At 48.3% G+C, this 15,385-nt stretch overlaps 1 protein-coding gene across 1 annotated transcript in view; it reads right to left on the bottom strand.

Moving 5' to 3' along the window:
- The window catches only part of ACAP3 (ArfGAP with coiled-coil, ankyrin repeat and PH domains 3), a 95,492-nt gene that overhangs the window by 33,669 nt on the left and 46,438 nt on the right, over nt 1-15,385 (bottom strand). Inside the window, exon 5 of the mRNA XM_075773485.1 lies at nt 2,678-2,736. Within this exon, the coding sequence (XP_075629600.1) occupies nt 2,678-2,736 (59 nt within the window). The remainder of the gene's footprint in view (nt 1-2,677; nt 2,737-15,385) is intronic.

The following is a 15,385-nucleotide window of genomic DNA, read 5'->3' as shown; positions in this document are numbered from 1 at the left end:
ATGCTTCATATTGCACTTCGTAAAAAGAGTAAAACCAGCTTTTCAAATTCAGGACAGGGCATTCAGCTAGGGCAGCCAGGCCATTCACGTGCATCTCTAGCTGATTCTGTCTTGTCTGACTGCAAAATCCAGACATTTCACTATTCTTTTCCCCTTTTATAATAGGCACATTTATTAACATTTGGAAATAAATGATCCACACTATGAACTTTCAAAGTTTTACGTGCCCCTAGAGACATTGCATGGGATCAGGGGTCTGCCTGGCAGGGGGAGGCTATAAAGGCACAGCAACAGCCAGGGGGTTTTTGAGTTTGGTTGTTTTTTTTAATTAACTAGCAGGTACCAATCAGGCAGGACTTGATTTGAGTTGCATGACCACCAAGAAATGAGGACAGCAAATCCTGAAGATCAGCTCTTGCAAGCGACCCTGGTTCCTCAGGAGTTCAAAGCAGCAATGCTGAATTACAGCAGATGTAACACACTTCTGTCCAGTGGAGCTCTCTTTACCTCAATTATAAATTGTTATAACTTAAAGCCATTAAAAACTGTTAATAAATAAGTAGCATCCACTTATTCTTTGCCCTAGGGAAGGCAAAGATCCTCAGTTGAACATGAGAGTCAGACAATAAACGCTGAACTCTGCCCTATGGCAAACTGTTTGAAGTTGCATGCACTTCTGTATGGATCAGCCTCTGGCCAAGAGAGTCTATCACGGGCAGGTACAGTAAGGATAAATGAAAACAGAGGTGATTGGATTACTGTTCTGGTGGTTGTTGCTTCTTCACATCACCCTGAATGCTCAGGGCTGCTGCATTACATGGCCATCTAACTCCATTCACAGGGGCACTTTTGCTTTTTGAGGTCACTTGCAGCAAAGGGCTGTGAGGATTTTACAGCGCTTTTGATCCAGCTTTGGAGAGAACGGCTTCCTCATCTGTGCATACACCCCGTGGAAAGGAGCAGGACTCTGGAGGGATGTGCTACTGCTGGAAGTTCTCAGCTAGCTCTAAGGCAGGCTGCAGCAGCACGACTGCAACCTCGAGACTTAGTTAATAAAACCCTTCCACTCAGCAAGGTCTGTGGCTTGGAAACATGCTAAGGTAGTCACAGACCATCTGGCTACTGGCAGCATGGGTAGGGCAAGCTGACCTCTCCTGTGTGTACCACTTACACCAGGCAAAGACCATCAGGGCTCGGGGACAGGGAGGGCAGCTTAGAGGGTAAATACTGCCCTCTCAGATATGTATGAATCGCCATGCGAGGGCACAGTTCCCGCTGTTCCTTTGTTCCTGTTGTCAGCCAGAAAGTTGTAGATTGGCCCTAGGTGGATTATTCAAAATCATTCCAAGCATAGAAATTGTTTTCCAACCAAGGGCAGGAGCAATGCAAAGATCAAAGCACCAGGGCCTGCAAGCATGGAGGTTGAGCAGTACAAATGCAAAAAAGACTAAGTTGCAAAGATGCTGAAAAGATGACAGATCCAAAATGAAGGTGAAATTCCCCTTTCCGACTGCCAGCCTTAAGCAGATTAAATCTGAGCTCATCAGAGAAATGATTATAGATAAAGTGGGGGTAGGGTGAGTGCTAGGCAAAAAGATGGGGATGCGGAATGGGGGGGTCAGCTAGGGACCCCCTCCCTCCATCAAGCCACACAGATGCTGAGGGATTCACAGTCAATTACCAGTACCCATGGCAACCAGCTTAGCTGAAGGCCTCGCTTGCCTCTCTGACCTACATTCAGCTGCCTTGGGATCCTGTGCGGCACTAGGTACCTGCTCTGGGGAAAAGAGGCACTCGGAGAAAACACGTTAATGCAGCAATGGCAGGGACAGCCTGCCGAGAGCCTTGATCAAAGGTACAGCCTGTCCCCATTCAATTAACTTCCCGGGCTCAGTTCTTCTGTACCTCAGGCCTGCCACGTGCAGGTTCACATCCTTAATACGCAGCTTTCTGCATTGCTCACAGCGGGGCATTGCAAACTCACTTTCCATTAGCGGAGGGCTCTGAACCAGTGGTCAAGCTCCAAGTTGAAGGCACGGTGATTTTAGCTGCTCCCTCCACGCAAGAAAGGCTCTCCTGTCTGAAACTCATCTTCCAGACAGATGCTCAGGTTACTCCAGAAGAGCAGGGCTGCTGTAATTTTGAGTGACTATGCATGTTGTGTGAGGAGCTAAGAACACAATGATTCCGCTGGACCCCAAAGGCATTTGGCAGTAAAGTTCCTCCCTTCTGCAAGCATGCACTGCTTTAAACCAGTAACAAAACTCTGCACCAAACATAAGATGTAGAGCTGGCCCTGCTCTGCAGGGATCTGAACTCTGGGATGTGTTTAACCTAGAGGATCAGTGAGAAGCAGCAAAGATGGAGTCTGCAGATGAACTTCACCAGACTTCAGGATGATGCTCTGATCTGGAATTATGCCTCATGTCCAGCTTTAACTATCAGCTGGGAACAGGATGAAAACATCTGATTGACAACTGAACCAAATAATAGCATAGCAAGATGACAGCAACAGCCATCACACAAAATAGATCCTTTCCTCTGCCCTTCAGCGTCCCTCCTGTTCCAAGCAGCGCCTTCAATAGCTGTGTTGAGTAGTTCTGTTTCCAATGCACAAAGGACAGGTGCAATGGAAGTTCAAGAAGCTGAAGATCAAACTGATAAGACAAGTACTCACTCTTTCACAAAATTGTGCAGCTGCTGCCGGACTGACCTCTGAGCCTGATCAAACAGGATCTGAAAGAAAGAAGGGAAAAGAATATCAAATATTTTTGCAACATGGAAACATTGAGGAGTCAGAAAATCCATGAATGCTTTCTAGGACCTTCAATGTAAGGGACTCAGCGTTACTCCAGAACTTAGTGGTGTCCATTACTTCATGACACTTATAATGGATAATAACTTTTTTCTGTAGCTGCAGCACTCCCTTACCAGTGCAGAATTCCTGCACTGCAGGTTCCACAGCCTGTGCCAGGGCTCTGAATATCCCAGAGAGACCTATGCCACCAACATACCTTCATAACAGGAGCGTTTGCAGGAGCAGTTGCCTTCATAGTACCCACTTTGAAGGGTCTCTCCCGAGCCTCGAATTTCTGATTTTGCCAGAGGAGGGCACTGTCACCTCAACAGTACACCACTTAGGGAAGGAGATAGGAACACTCGCTGAAGGTACATCACAGCCAGCCACATGCTGATGAACCTTGGCGAGAGGTCCAGGCATACAGTATAGAGAGACTTAGTGCCTACAAGTCTTTTAAGTTTTACTCTCCTGTCTGTCCAAAAAAACCAGTTCCAAGCCCATTACTCTACACCCTTGCCCATCTCATCTCCAGTCCTTCCCATCTTCCTCTAGGAGATGTTCTCCCCCTACCCTCGGCTAGATGCCAAACAGTGGTGTCTGCTCAGGTCCCTCCCATCCATCGCTGACAGGCATGATTACAAATAACTCCATATTTCAGACATGCATCAGGATGACACAGCATTTCAGCTAATTGGGACCAGATGGGCGAAGGCTCCCAGACCCTATAGCAACTGCAGCAGGAAGCACACACGGTCCCAGGATTAGAGAGAAAAGCCATTGGCCACGCTGCAGCTAGCAAGAGTGGCCACAAAGAACGGACAGGGATCCTGTTTCAATTCCACCATCAGGACCACAAGACCTGGGCACTGGCCCAAAACTTAATGATACCCTGAAACATCAGTGCTGGGCTCTGGCATCACTACAGCTGTTTGGCATGAGTAACCCTGGCTCATTTGGTCCAACTGAACACTGCGTCCTGAGCAGCCAATTTAACCTAGAGAGGTCCTGGAATGTGCAATGGTAACTGTGTCCGTCTTCCCGAGGATGCAGTCACCAGGAGCAGCATCTTCCAGTCCAGTGTTTGGCCTTGCTTTCTCTCCTAAAGTGACCAGAGCCCCTTCAGGGGAGGCTCCCTGAGCCCACAGGGCATGAAGGACTGTTTGGGACTGTTCTCAAGCAGGGAGCACGAGGCTGACACAGCACTGCGTCTGAAGGACAGGAGGCACCTTCTTTCAGCAAGCAAACTGTATGAAGAACTTTGGATTAAAACAAACAGCTTTTTCCAGTTTGCTTTTTTCCCCCCCTTCCTCTTTGTGGCAAGCTTGAATTTCCATTGGGAGTTTTTTGGGCAGCTTCCCTTGACACCCCACCCACCATCCCTCCTTTCCTTTTCTGGCCACCTTCTCTGCTTCACTACACACAGTTCAGGTAAGACCCAGAAGTAGCGAGCACCTCTGGGTCTCCTACTCCCCCCCCCCCCCAAAGAGGCAGGAACAGTCATCGTGTATCAGACCATTTACAGTGCAAAAGAGCTGGCATTGCCTAAAAAGCAGGAGCTTTTTGTGAGGAGGTGGTGGGTTAAACTTGTCTGGCTGCCAGGTGCCCACCAAGCCACTCTCACCACTGCTCCTCAGCAAGACAAGCAGAAAAAAAATAAGATGAACAAGTTCATGGTTTGAGATAAGTACAAGGAGATCACTCACCAGTTACCATCACAGGCAAAACAGACTTGACTTGGGGAAGGTTGATTCAATTCATTGCTCATTAAAAATAGAGGATAGTGAGATACAGAACAAAACTAAAACCACCTTCTGCCACTGCAGCATGATACACATTCCCAGCCTGAGCAGTACTCTGTCCATGACACCAAGGTCTTGGCAGGCACTGCAGAGATCTGCCATGTGACATGCTCTGAGGTGGTCACAAGCTTTAACCTCCTCATGTCCCACAGTAATGTACTAGCAAACCCACTCTGGTTTGTTCCTGACCCTTCCTTCCAGTGCCAACAGACTCATACAGACACAGATGTTCTCCCTACCCAACATCTCTCACTAGGAGATAAGCACGTCAGGCTTTTGACACTATGCAGGTGTACTACTCCAAACAGAATGCAAAGCGCTTTGTGTAGAAGCGGCAGCGTTGGCTGCAGAACCTCAAACACATTCATTATGTGTATTGCTGCAGCCAAGGACAAAGCAAGAAACGCCAGAACTAGCTGAGTATAAACAGCCATGAACGGCCTCTAAATATGAACAGATGCAAAGCAAGGGGGAAAGAAAGAAACCCCCAAGACCACCCAGCTTTGTGTTTTTACCAATGTAAATTATTTACTGCTCTTGGCATCCATTTGTGCTCTCCAACAGCACTCCAAAAGGCATTGGCCTGCAACTTTTCCCATGGAGCAGCTTCCCCAAGCAATGTGTGAGCATCGACAATGCTTCCCTCCGCGCATGACACCACGCAGGGATAGGTAAGCGGCAAGAAAGCCATCTGGTTCCCACCTGCACCTACATCTGAAAAGTTTCCATCATTGGTTTCCACCAGGATGACCCATTTGCTTAGGATCAGGAGAAGGAAGGGACACCATTGTGTTGTGCTCAGGACTGCAGACAAGTATCCTGGGACATTCCAGGGAAGAATGGATTCGAGAGTACATAAACATCAAACTACACAGCTAAGGAACGGGGCTTCCTCAGCTTGATAAATAGCAAATCCAGGCTACACAAAGCTACAGTGTGGATGGGAACCAGTGTGATTGAAGGGCTTCACTGAAATGCAGGCTGTTCCCTGGTGACAAGCAGATACCCGCCCCCAGGCAGCGCTAGTGTGGAGCACCTACATCCACCTTACCATTCCTGCCCAGAAAACTCGGCTCCTAGCTGGTGCATTGAAAGAAGCAAGCAAAAAATCTGCTGAGCACTCAGTACGCAGGACAAATGGAACGAGGTCCTGGGTTAGGCAGATCACCCTGGAAGTGGAATACTGCCCTTGCCCTTCTGCGGTAGCCAGAAAGGCACCGCACACCACTGGCTGGCTGGGAAAAGGACAGATGCTTTGAACAGCACAAATAAAGCATTTAAAGAAGGTCTCTGCTGTAACAGGGAGGCACCCCCCAGCAGGGCTGCCTAGGAAGAAGAATTAACTAAGGATTCGGTCCAGGTCTAAAAATCAGAGCTCAAAAAACTGCTCCTTACTGAAGCTGTTTACTGAGAGGGAATTGGACTTGCGGTGATCACACAAGCAGTATTCCTATGCCTGTGGTACAGGGACATTTCTATGTGAAATTTTAATTTAAATATATCTGTATCAGAACTGGAGAACTGCACACACAAGGAAGACAGGCCATACGTATCCATCTCCTGCTCTGTTAACACTCCTCTCTCTGCTCCTGTTATTCACGCACTGAGCCCCCCACCACTGCGATGGTGCCCTTCCTTCCAGTCTGCACAGATTCGGGGATGGCCAAGTGGTTTGTGAGGGGATACCAGGTAACGAACACACCTTTCCTGCCAGCAGCATCTCTGCTGAGAGGCATCTTATGATACCAGCTTCTGCAGGAATTTTACCAGGCAAGATCACCAGGGGAATATTTTCAAGTGGGTCCTCCATTCAATTTCCAACACAAAATAAACACAGTTTTAAGAGCTACAGTTTCAAATATAAAATCATCCCTTGGCTTTTTCTCCTTTCCCAGACATACTTGGAACAAATCACTTGTTTTAAAGTTTTTCCAGAACAAATACCACCCCACCCTCTCTCTTCACTTCCACCAAGACATGAGAAGTCCAGCCTATGACTCACCCACATCGGTGCCTGAGGAGGGTCAGCATGAAAGAAGGGAGTTAACACAGCTCTCGCCCAACAGCGGCAAAAAGGCTAAATCCTACATTTCCCAGCACGGGCTTCTGAGGAAATGGGATAAATCCAAACCTATATTTGACAGGGGGCTTTGGAATTTCACACCCCCAAGAAATGAAAGCAAGTTCAGCAGCACAGGATGTTATTCCTGGAACTGCAAGCCTAAAAATTAAGATACAGAACACTAGAGATCCAAAGGGATGCCACTGCTACAGCACTCCCACATGACTCCCCACAAAGCTTACAAGAGAAGAGGCAATCCCACCAGGCTCCAAAGCAAAGTAGAAGCTAAAAAGAAGTGAGATTGCCTGGCTGTGGATTGCTTCTCTCAGCACTTACATGCATGAAGTTCAGAAGTAGGACATCACAGCTGCACATGGGAATAACACTTGAGTGAAGATTAAAGATAAGCAACAGCATTTGTGGTGAGAATTCATCAAGGAGCAGCAGAAGCCATTGGACCAGGAGCTGAGGGGGAATAAGGCAGTTGGCAGGGGCCTCACCAGCCAATGCTCCACCACACCATACCAAGAAAGCAGGACAGGTCCAGAGACAGTGGTCAGATTCAACCAAGAGCCCAGATCATTAGTCAAGTTTGTAGTAATGAGGCAGGTCCAAGGCCAAGCTAGGAAGTTGATCCACATCAGAGTCAGGCCCAGAGATTGCCAGACAGAGCCACAGTGACAAGGCAGGTCTGTCAAGCGAGAAGACTCAGACCGTCAGTTGGGATCACCAGGGTGCCCAGCTGGGCACGGCTGTAGCTACACTAGAGACCTGTGCTCCCACAGCACAGCTCAAACTAAGACTAAAAGCCCCAGGTAGAGTTTAAATAGAGTGCCTGGGCCCACCAGTGGAGGGTGTTGGTGGAGGCCCCAGGTGAAGCTGGTCAGGGCAATTAAGGTCTATCAGTGCACTGAGATGAGGTATCAGTGCCCAAGATGAGATCAAGATCACTAAGCAAATCAGCCATTCTCCTGCAACAACTGGCCCCAGCTGATGAGACGAAGGGTGTGGAGCTTCCTCTGCAGCTGCCTGACACACTGACAAAGGCAGCCTTCCTTTCTCCAGCTCGGCCAATTCACCACCCTAGCCACAACAGTCGTGAGCTGGATGAGTCACATCTCTGCGCTTATCTCCCTCATGGCCAGCCTGGAGGCCTCCTTCTCACTGACATCCCCAGAAACAGTCTGGGGACTGGTTTCTGTTGCATTTAAATGAGGGTTGGTTATCTGGTGGCCTGGGAATCAGAGCCTGATCCTTTTATCCGGTCCCAGGAACCCTGTCCCATCAGCAGTCTCCCAAACTGGGGGCACTGGAGTGTGTCTGTGAGAGGGGGAGGCAGCTACAGCCAGGCTGGTGAACTGCAGGGCTGCCCAAACGCGATTCTCTCGGCTGCCCCTGAGCATCTGCTGGGGAACAAAAGTGACCCCCCTCCCCAGCCTGCAGAAGGTGATCATCCATAATCTTTATGTCAGCCTTCCTGTCAGATACCCTGCTCCCCAACGATGGCTCGTTCTGCCAATAAGCCCCTTGTGCTGATCAGACACGGCACCGTTAGGACTGCAGCGGCTTCGGCAGTCTGGCCTGGCCTCTCCACCTCTTCCTCTCCAACTACCTGTCCTGCTCCAGGGCTGCAAAGAGGTTTTCCAAGACTTGGGTGCTTTCTTGTTCTATGGCGTGTCCATCCAAGCTGAGGCCAGGGTGTGCCTGACAGAGCTTTGGAAAGAGCATGTAAATACCACTGCAGCTGATCAAACAACAAAATAAAACTCAACAATGACAGCATACTGTACGTTTTCCCCTGATTTCATATTCCTACAGTTTACTTCTCTTTCATTGTAGCTTTGAGCAGCTGAATATAGTAACCCAAGGGGCAGGAGGGCCAGCAGAATTCAAGCATCCTTTGTTTGGCAGGGGGTGCTTAAATGACTTTTATTGCTGTCTGGCTATATGATTTGGCCCTACATCTTTTGAGTGATGGCCCACCTGATAAATGCCACCCATGAACAGCATTCCATCTGTGATGCCTTTGTAACACAGCTCGCTTGAGGGTTTGTGCTGTGGAGAACAAGCTGACAACACGACTTCTATTACACAAGTCAGATATCAACACGGTCTAAGCCTAACTTCTGAACCAAGCTGAAGTTGAGTGTCTCAAAAATGCTCAAGAGCTCCAGGGCTTTGCTTAGGGCAAAGGACATTTGTTCCTGCCCCTTCTATATTACTGAAGCTGCTTCTCTCCCCTAACTAGAAAGCGGACATCCTAAGACATTCTCAAAACTGACAATACCCTAGTCTCTCTGAAACCAGAATGCAGCACTGAGCTCGTGTTAACTGCTAGACTGGTATCAAACTTCACAGGCAGCAGCTCACTAAAGTCTTTTGGACTAGTGTAATGTCCTTGCACGAGTACACAATGGCAAAAACTGTGAAGCCGTAAGATGACAGAAAGCATCTCCCCCGTCAGATGGTAATTCTGCATCCACAAATGATATCCCTTACTGTGGTAGCCGGATGCACCTGGACCCTTCCCAAGCGCTGTCAGAAAATGCAGGTGGTCCACCCAACCCTGTGGAGAACAGGCAGCTTGGAAGCACTCCCCACTTTCACTTCCTTCTTCCTTCCCCCTGAACTCCACCACTACCCTCCACCCATGACATCTGCCATCTGCCTCACTGACTCATCACAGCTTGGGTGGCTTTTCTTCTTGTCAGCAGGAAACGCTTCCTGGCTCGCTCAGCACAGCTAAATCTCCCCTGCAAGCTGCTACTGCTGGAGGATTCCTGTGACGTAGCTGCAGTGATTTATGGCACACAGGAAAGCTCAGGACTTAATGAAGCTCAGCACAGCGCTGTCTGGAGGAGTACTGATGAGGGCAATGTTAATGTTACGTCTTCTGAGCTGGAAAACACCTGGTGCTGCTGAAGATGCACTTAAGGGGCTCAGCCACAGTAATCCTATCACAACAGCACTTTCACTTGCATCCTTTCACTTTTCTTATCTTTCTGATCACACAGGGAGAGGGAATTGCACAGGAAAGAGCCTTGATGTGTACATGTGACAAGGTTGTGCTGCAGATCCTGGTATTTCCTTCCAAGGCATGCGTAGGGCAAGAGGCTGGTGGGAAAACTGCCTCCCATTCTTGGACAGAGCCAGGGATTATGGCATCCCCACATTCACTGCTTCTTGCCCTTGTACAACCGTGAGCCTCTCCCTCCCTAGTTCCTTGGAAGTGGATGCTGACAGCTTTGAACTATCTATAAATTGTACATCTCTTAATCTGGACAGTTAGTCAGCACCAAGAGGTCGGCATGGAGCATAGCCAGTTACGTCTGCTTTAGAAGTCTACAGAGAGGATTACCCTGCCTTCACAAGTGCTGATTAGGTACGTGACTGCAGGGAACTCTGACCTAATCAGAAGTTTTGGGGAGATAAAATCCACTTCAAGTCTAGGGTTTACCAGTCTTTGGCAATGGGGTGAAAAAAAGATGTGAGCTGCACTGCTGTAATTCCAAACACCATTGCCTAGCCTCATAGCGTAAATCCAATAACCAATAATTATCAGCTACCACTTTAAAACTGATAGCAACTTTATGTTCTTTCACCTGTGGGGATATCTTGTTATACTCATGTACTTAATTACATTCATCAGATTCTGTAAAAAGAGGGAGAGGTCGTTTTCTCCCATACGAAGGTCTGGCAGACCGCTACGCCTTTCGACCTGTTCCGTGGTTTAGGGAGGGTGATAAGGAGGAAGGAAGGAGGCAAGCAAAGAAATGCACGGGTTTTGGAGCTGACAGCACAGCACCTGTCTGCAGCCAAGCAAGGAGCATTTCTGGTACCGAAGGGCTTGGCAAGCCACAGTCAAAATTTACTCACTCCAGTGTGGTATGTAGTGAGGAGGAGGGGTCACAGTGGAGGCATGAGGCCCTCGAGCAAAATTCCAGTTCGTGCCACTCAGGCTCACGTGAAAGGAAATGGTTCACTCCGGTGAGCTGCGCAGGAAGGCTGCTGCAAGGCTCTGGCATGCCTGTCTGTCACCCGCTACTCAGAGGTCTCACAGAGGTACCTGGAAACTCGTTCCCTGCCATGGACCGTGCACCTCTAACGAGCGCGTGGCAGCTCGCCTGATGAGGCGATGTGATGCAGCATCCTTCAGGCAGTTCAGCTGCGCCCCACGCTGCAAAGACTGCACTTGCCAGAAAACAGGCAGGGGAGTTTCTGCAGAACGCCAGCTCGTTGTGGGTTGAGGCAAAGGCTCCTGCAGGTAGGGGAGTGACACAACAGAACAGTACAAATAACGGGACAGACCATAACACGTATTGCAGGGAAGTGCTCTGGGATACTGAAGTGTTTACACAGTGAGGGGAAGACTCCTGACTCCCCCAGAATCTCAGGTACAAGGAATTTTTCAGCAGTTAAGATTTCATTTTCACTCAGCGGTAGGAAGTGCAAGCTAACACTGCAAAGGTGTCCGAGTGCCTCAGTTTCACTGAGTCCAGCGGTACTTGGAGAAATAAATATCTCTGAGACCCTGCACCTCTGCCCTGCTTGTGTTTGGTAAAGAGCCAATGACCCTAAGCACTGTACTTTCACAAGTACCAGAGGTAATCACTGATGGTTTTAAATTCTTAGCACAATGGACAACTACAGGACTCCTAGAGTCAATAGGGAAAGGTGGGGCATTTTGCTTTTGGAGCACGGGGAGGCGTCACAGTCATTTCTCATCAGGTATTTTCCTCCTGCACAAACTGAAATTTTGGGTCTGGGATGCCTGAGGCTGGGGACCCTTATCCCTTAGAAATGTAACATAGCATTAGTACAACTGAGAATCAGAGCACTGAATTGCTGACAGAACAGATGAGTACAGGAATTCAGTGGACCTACATGCTGCCATGATTGTTAGGAGAGGGAAATGACAGCCCCCTAAAGCAAAATGCAATATTCATCCTGACACAGCACAGCCATCAAGAGAAATACGTGCACAGTATCCTGCATGAATCTGACTGAGGTGACATGGCAGCCAGCAGGACCTTTGGCTTTTCTGCTGATGCTGCTACCGACATCTGCAGTGACGCCTCAAGAGGTCAGCATTGTAACATCAGTAGGAAGCTCTTTTTCAAGCCACTAAGAATACGTTTCTTAACGGAACACTCTAGGAAGGCAATTGCCCAAGACTTTGGAAGGCCATTTTCCCTAGAGCAGCCAGCAAAATCAGCCTCCCAGCTAAGCAGTTGGCACGTTACAGAAACACGTCCTCTGGGGCTGCTAGGGCAGTGCCATTCTCCAGCTCACTAGTCAAATCAAACACAACCAGCTGGAGACATTAGTTCCTTGACCTCTTACTCAATCATCATTACCTACATCAGTTTGTCTGAGCATTCTAACCTTTCCTGTCTCCCCTCCAAAGCCATCCCCAGTAAAACAGCTGCCCAAGCAAGACATGTCAGGCAGTCAACACGACCACCCAAAGGCAGGAGCCCAAATACTCAAATACTTAACGGGGAGAGGCAGTCACCTCCAGAGAAAAGCTCAGGGAAGCCTTGGACCATAGCTTCATGAACATTTTCAGACAGCACAAGCACTGCAGTCAGAATTCACTGTGTTTGTGGGGTTGCATTGTAAAATGGCTTTAACTAGCTAAAAACCCCAGCTAGTTTGGACACAGACCAGTGCCTTCTGCGACTGTGTGACCTCCTAAGCCAGCACTAGGGAGGGATGACAAGGGTGCTGGAAAAAGTTAAAAATGGAGAGACAGCAGGAGAGGTGGCAGGACTGCCTCTCTCTGCGGTACAGCTAGTCTGTGCTGGCTGAAGAGGTCATGAAACTGCTTAGACTAAAGCAAGTCCTGAGGGAAGCTGGTCTAACTGGGAACTAACCCAGAAGGTGTGAGTGCTTTCTGCATGCTGCACTTCGTTCTGCAAGGGTCAAACAGCTTTATAATTGCTTTCCTTTCTCTCAAAACAAATAAATTGCTTTTCTTTCTGCTCGAGCTAGAGCACGAAGCACAGATCTGAATGGGGAAGGGACAATACAGAATTGCTCCCTGCACTGTTTGCTGAATAGCCTGTTGACTGCGGTTGAAATCCTCCATGCTGTTTGTTCCCCATGGAGCAGTGCTGCTCGCTCACAGCAGGTCTTACTCAAATTTCATTATCAGACAGAGGCCCAACACTATTTCCAGTTATACCAGTGTAATCGCCTAGAAGTCTGTGGCTGAACAGAATTTGAATTCCGACACTTTTAATCTCAGTATTAAACCTGTCCTCTTTTCCCTCTGTCTGTCTAACCTTCCTTGGTTTCATCCCTTTCTACAGTTTGGGCAAAAATTCCATTACCTGAGGTGTTGATTCATCTTTCTGACAATCCTGGTATTTACCTGGCACGAATTAGCAGAGCTTCTGTTAGTCGTTAGTCTCTGTGTCCTCCCAATAGCCCCTCAGAGACAGGAAAACACTTGAAATGCTTTTTGCAGATATGGAAGCTGAGACACATGTACACTAGTCCAGATCCATAAAGATCTTGAGGTTTCTAACTTGTATGCAGGCTTTGACATAAGGCATTAGCCCAAATACCTGTGGCTATGAGCACATAAAAAGGCAGAGGACACTGACTCCAGCCCTTCTGAACTCAACTCTCTCTTTTGGCATCTGTCCTCTAAGATTGCTTTGACATTTTTTTTCTCCTTGTACATTAAAAGGAAGGTGGGAATGCCCTGAGCTCTGTGTTCATCTTCTACATTCAAGTAGGTTTTACGCTTGGAATTTGCTGAACTAGAATCAGGACATCTCTGGACCCCATGCTCCAGCAATAAAATTATAGAACAAGCTTTTCCAACTGATTTTTTGGGGATATTTTCCCTTCTTTTTAACTTGTTCCAGTTGTACATACTGTCCTGGCCACATTCCTAGAGTAAGCACTGACAACTGTTTCATAGCTGAGATCCTCAGACACGGATGAGCCAAGATACACATACACACACACGCACAGGCACACACAAAGGAGACAACAGAAGGCACTAAAAATAACTCAGCTAACTGAACAGCCGTCAGAGGGCTCAAGATGCAACCTTCATTCCAAAGCCATTTCCTGGAGAGGGACTCTCATTGCTGTGCACCAAGGGAGGAGGGTGCTCTCCAAAGGCTGGGGGAAGGGAGGATTTAAGCATATCCCCTTGTGCACGTAGCTGGTGGTAGGGAAATACTGTCTGTTACAACCCCTGAGTCACGTGTAGCGGGGAGCTCATCCTGCTGAGCAGGGTGGGGTGCATGGGAAGGGTTATACCACGTCAGCTGGGGATTTGACAGCTCTGGGAAGGGTCCTTCTGCTTATTAGTTGGCTGAGGCAAGAGCAATCCCAGAAGTGCCACTTTTGGCAGAGACCAGGGATCCAGGGGAAGCTGCACAGCTGGCGTAGCGGAGCTTGCAGACAGCATTCTGCATCTAGAGGTTTCTGGCTGGGATTGCTTCCTCATGGCCGGGCTCACGCAGTCCTCAGCCCAGCCCCTATCAGTGCAGCTGTGATGTGATCCCTGGGAATGAAGGGGTAGCTTCTCAGGGGTTCGTACGCTCCTTGGCAAAACGGCCTTACATTTTCAGAGGGAATTTGAGCAGCATCAGAAAATCAGGGTTTGACTTTCTCTGCTTTGACACAAACATGCCTTTTCTCTGACGCTCTCACTGGTTTATTCACTCTCTCCCCACCAACAGTATTGCTGTACAGCTGTTTGACTGTTCCCAAATACTAACAGTCCTAGGAAAGCTGTGTGCACAGTACCTTCCATGTCCTTTCTACTAGGAAACAGTCTTCCCACTTGCTTCATGAAATAATTAAATGGACTTGATGCAGCTTCTTCTCCAGCTGCACATGGTTAACTTGCATCCCAAAAGCAAGCATCGTGCCTAACGTACTCTGACAGGGGCATCGTGGTATAAAAGTGGGTCAGTCCACTGCTGACACCCTGAAGCTTCCTTCACTTTAAAGCACTTGTGCTTTCAGCTCCTACTGAGTTACAGACTTAAAATTGTGGGTCTGGCATGGAGCCACCAAACGTGAAGCAACTTCCTCTTCTGCAAGGTTTACAGATGCCATGGCTGGATGTTTGGGATGGGGAAAGCGCAGATTCTAACTCCTTGGGCTAGTGAGATACAGTCAGCTCAGGAGAATAGCCATTGTCTGGGCATTTCCCTCCTTTCATCTCAGTGTAGCATTAATATACTCTGTGTTATCCTTAACCACAGAGCTGCGCACGACTCACAGAGTCTGCTCCCAGCATCAACTGAACAACGCAGTCCTTTTGGTTTGATCCATTCACAGCCTTGCCGGTGTCCTAATGTCACAAATTCGAATGCCAAGCTTAAAAGAGTATTCCAGGTCTGCAGCAACAAGGTTATACCTGCAGGCCATTAACAGCCAGAGCACTGAGTTGCCCGAGCTGCTCAGGATCCTGTCCATCCTCACTACAAAATCCTGTGCTATCCAAAAAGGCATCTGCAGTGCAGGAGGGATCTTTGTGAGCTCTCCTCTTCCTTTGATGAAGTGGTCTCTAACCTCACCTTTCTACATATTCTTTGTACATCTCTGATCTGAAATGAGCCAAAAGGCTTCCATGCAACAGCACGTACTCTTCCGCTAAGTGGTATCTCCTCTGCAAGCTTGTGGAAATCCCATTTCCTAGCATACATGATGCATCAGGACTGATCATTGTGATTACACAGGCTCACAGCT

This window comes from Balearica regulorum, chromosome 21 (assembly GCF_011004875.1).
Source record: "Balearica regulorum gibbericeps isolate bBalReg1 chromosome 21, bBalReg1.pri, whole genome shotgun sequence".
NCBI classification, from domain to species: Eukaryota; Metazoa; Chordata; class Aves; order Gruiformes; family Gruidae; genus Balearica; species Balearica regulorum.
Note: the sequence above shows the minus strand (reverse complement) of the source record. Positions and strands in the feature narration are given on the sequence as shown.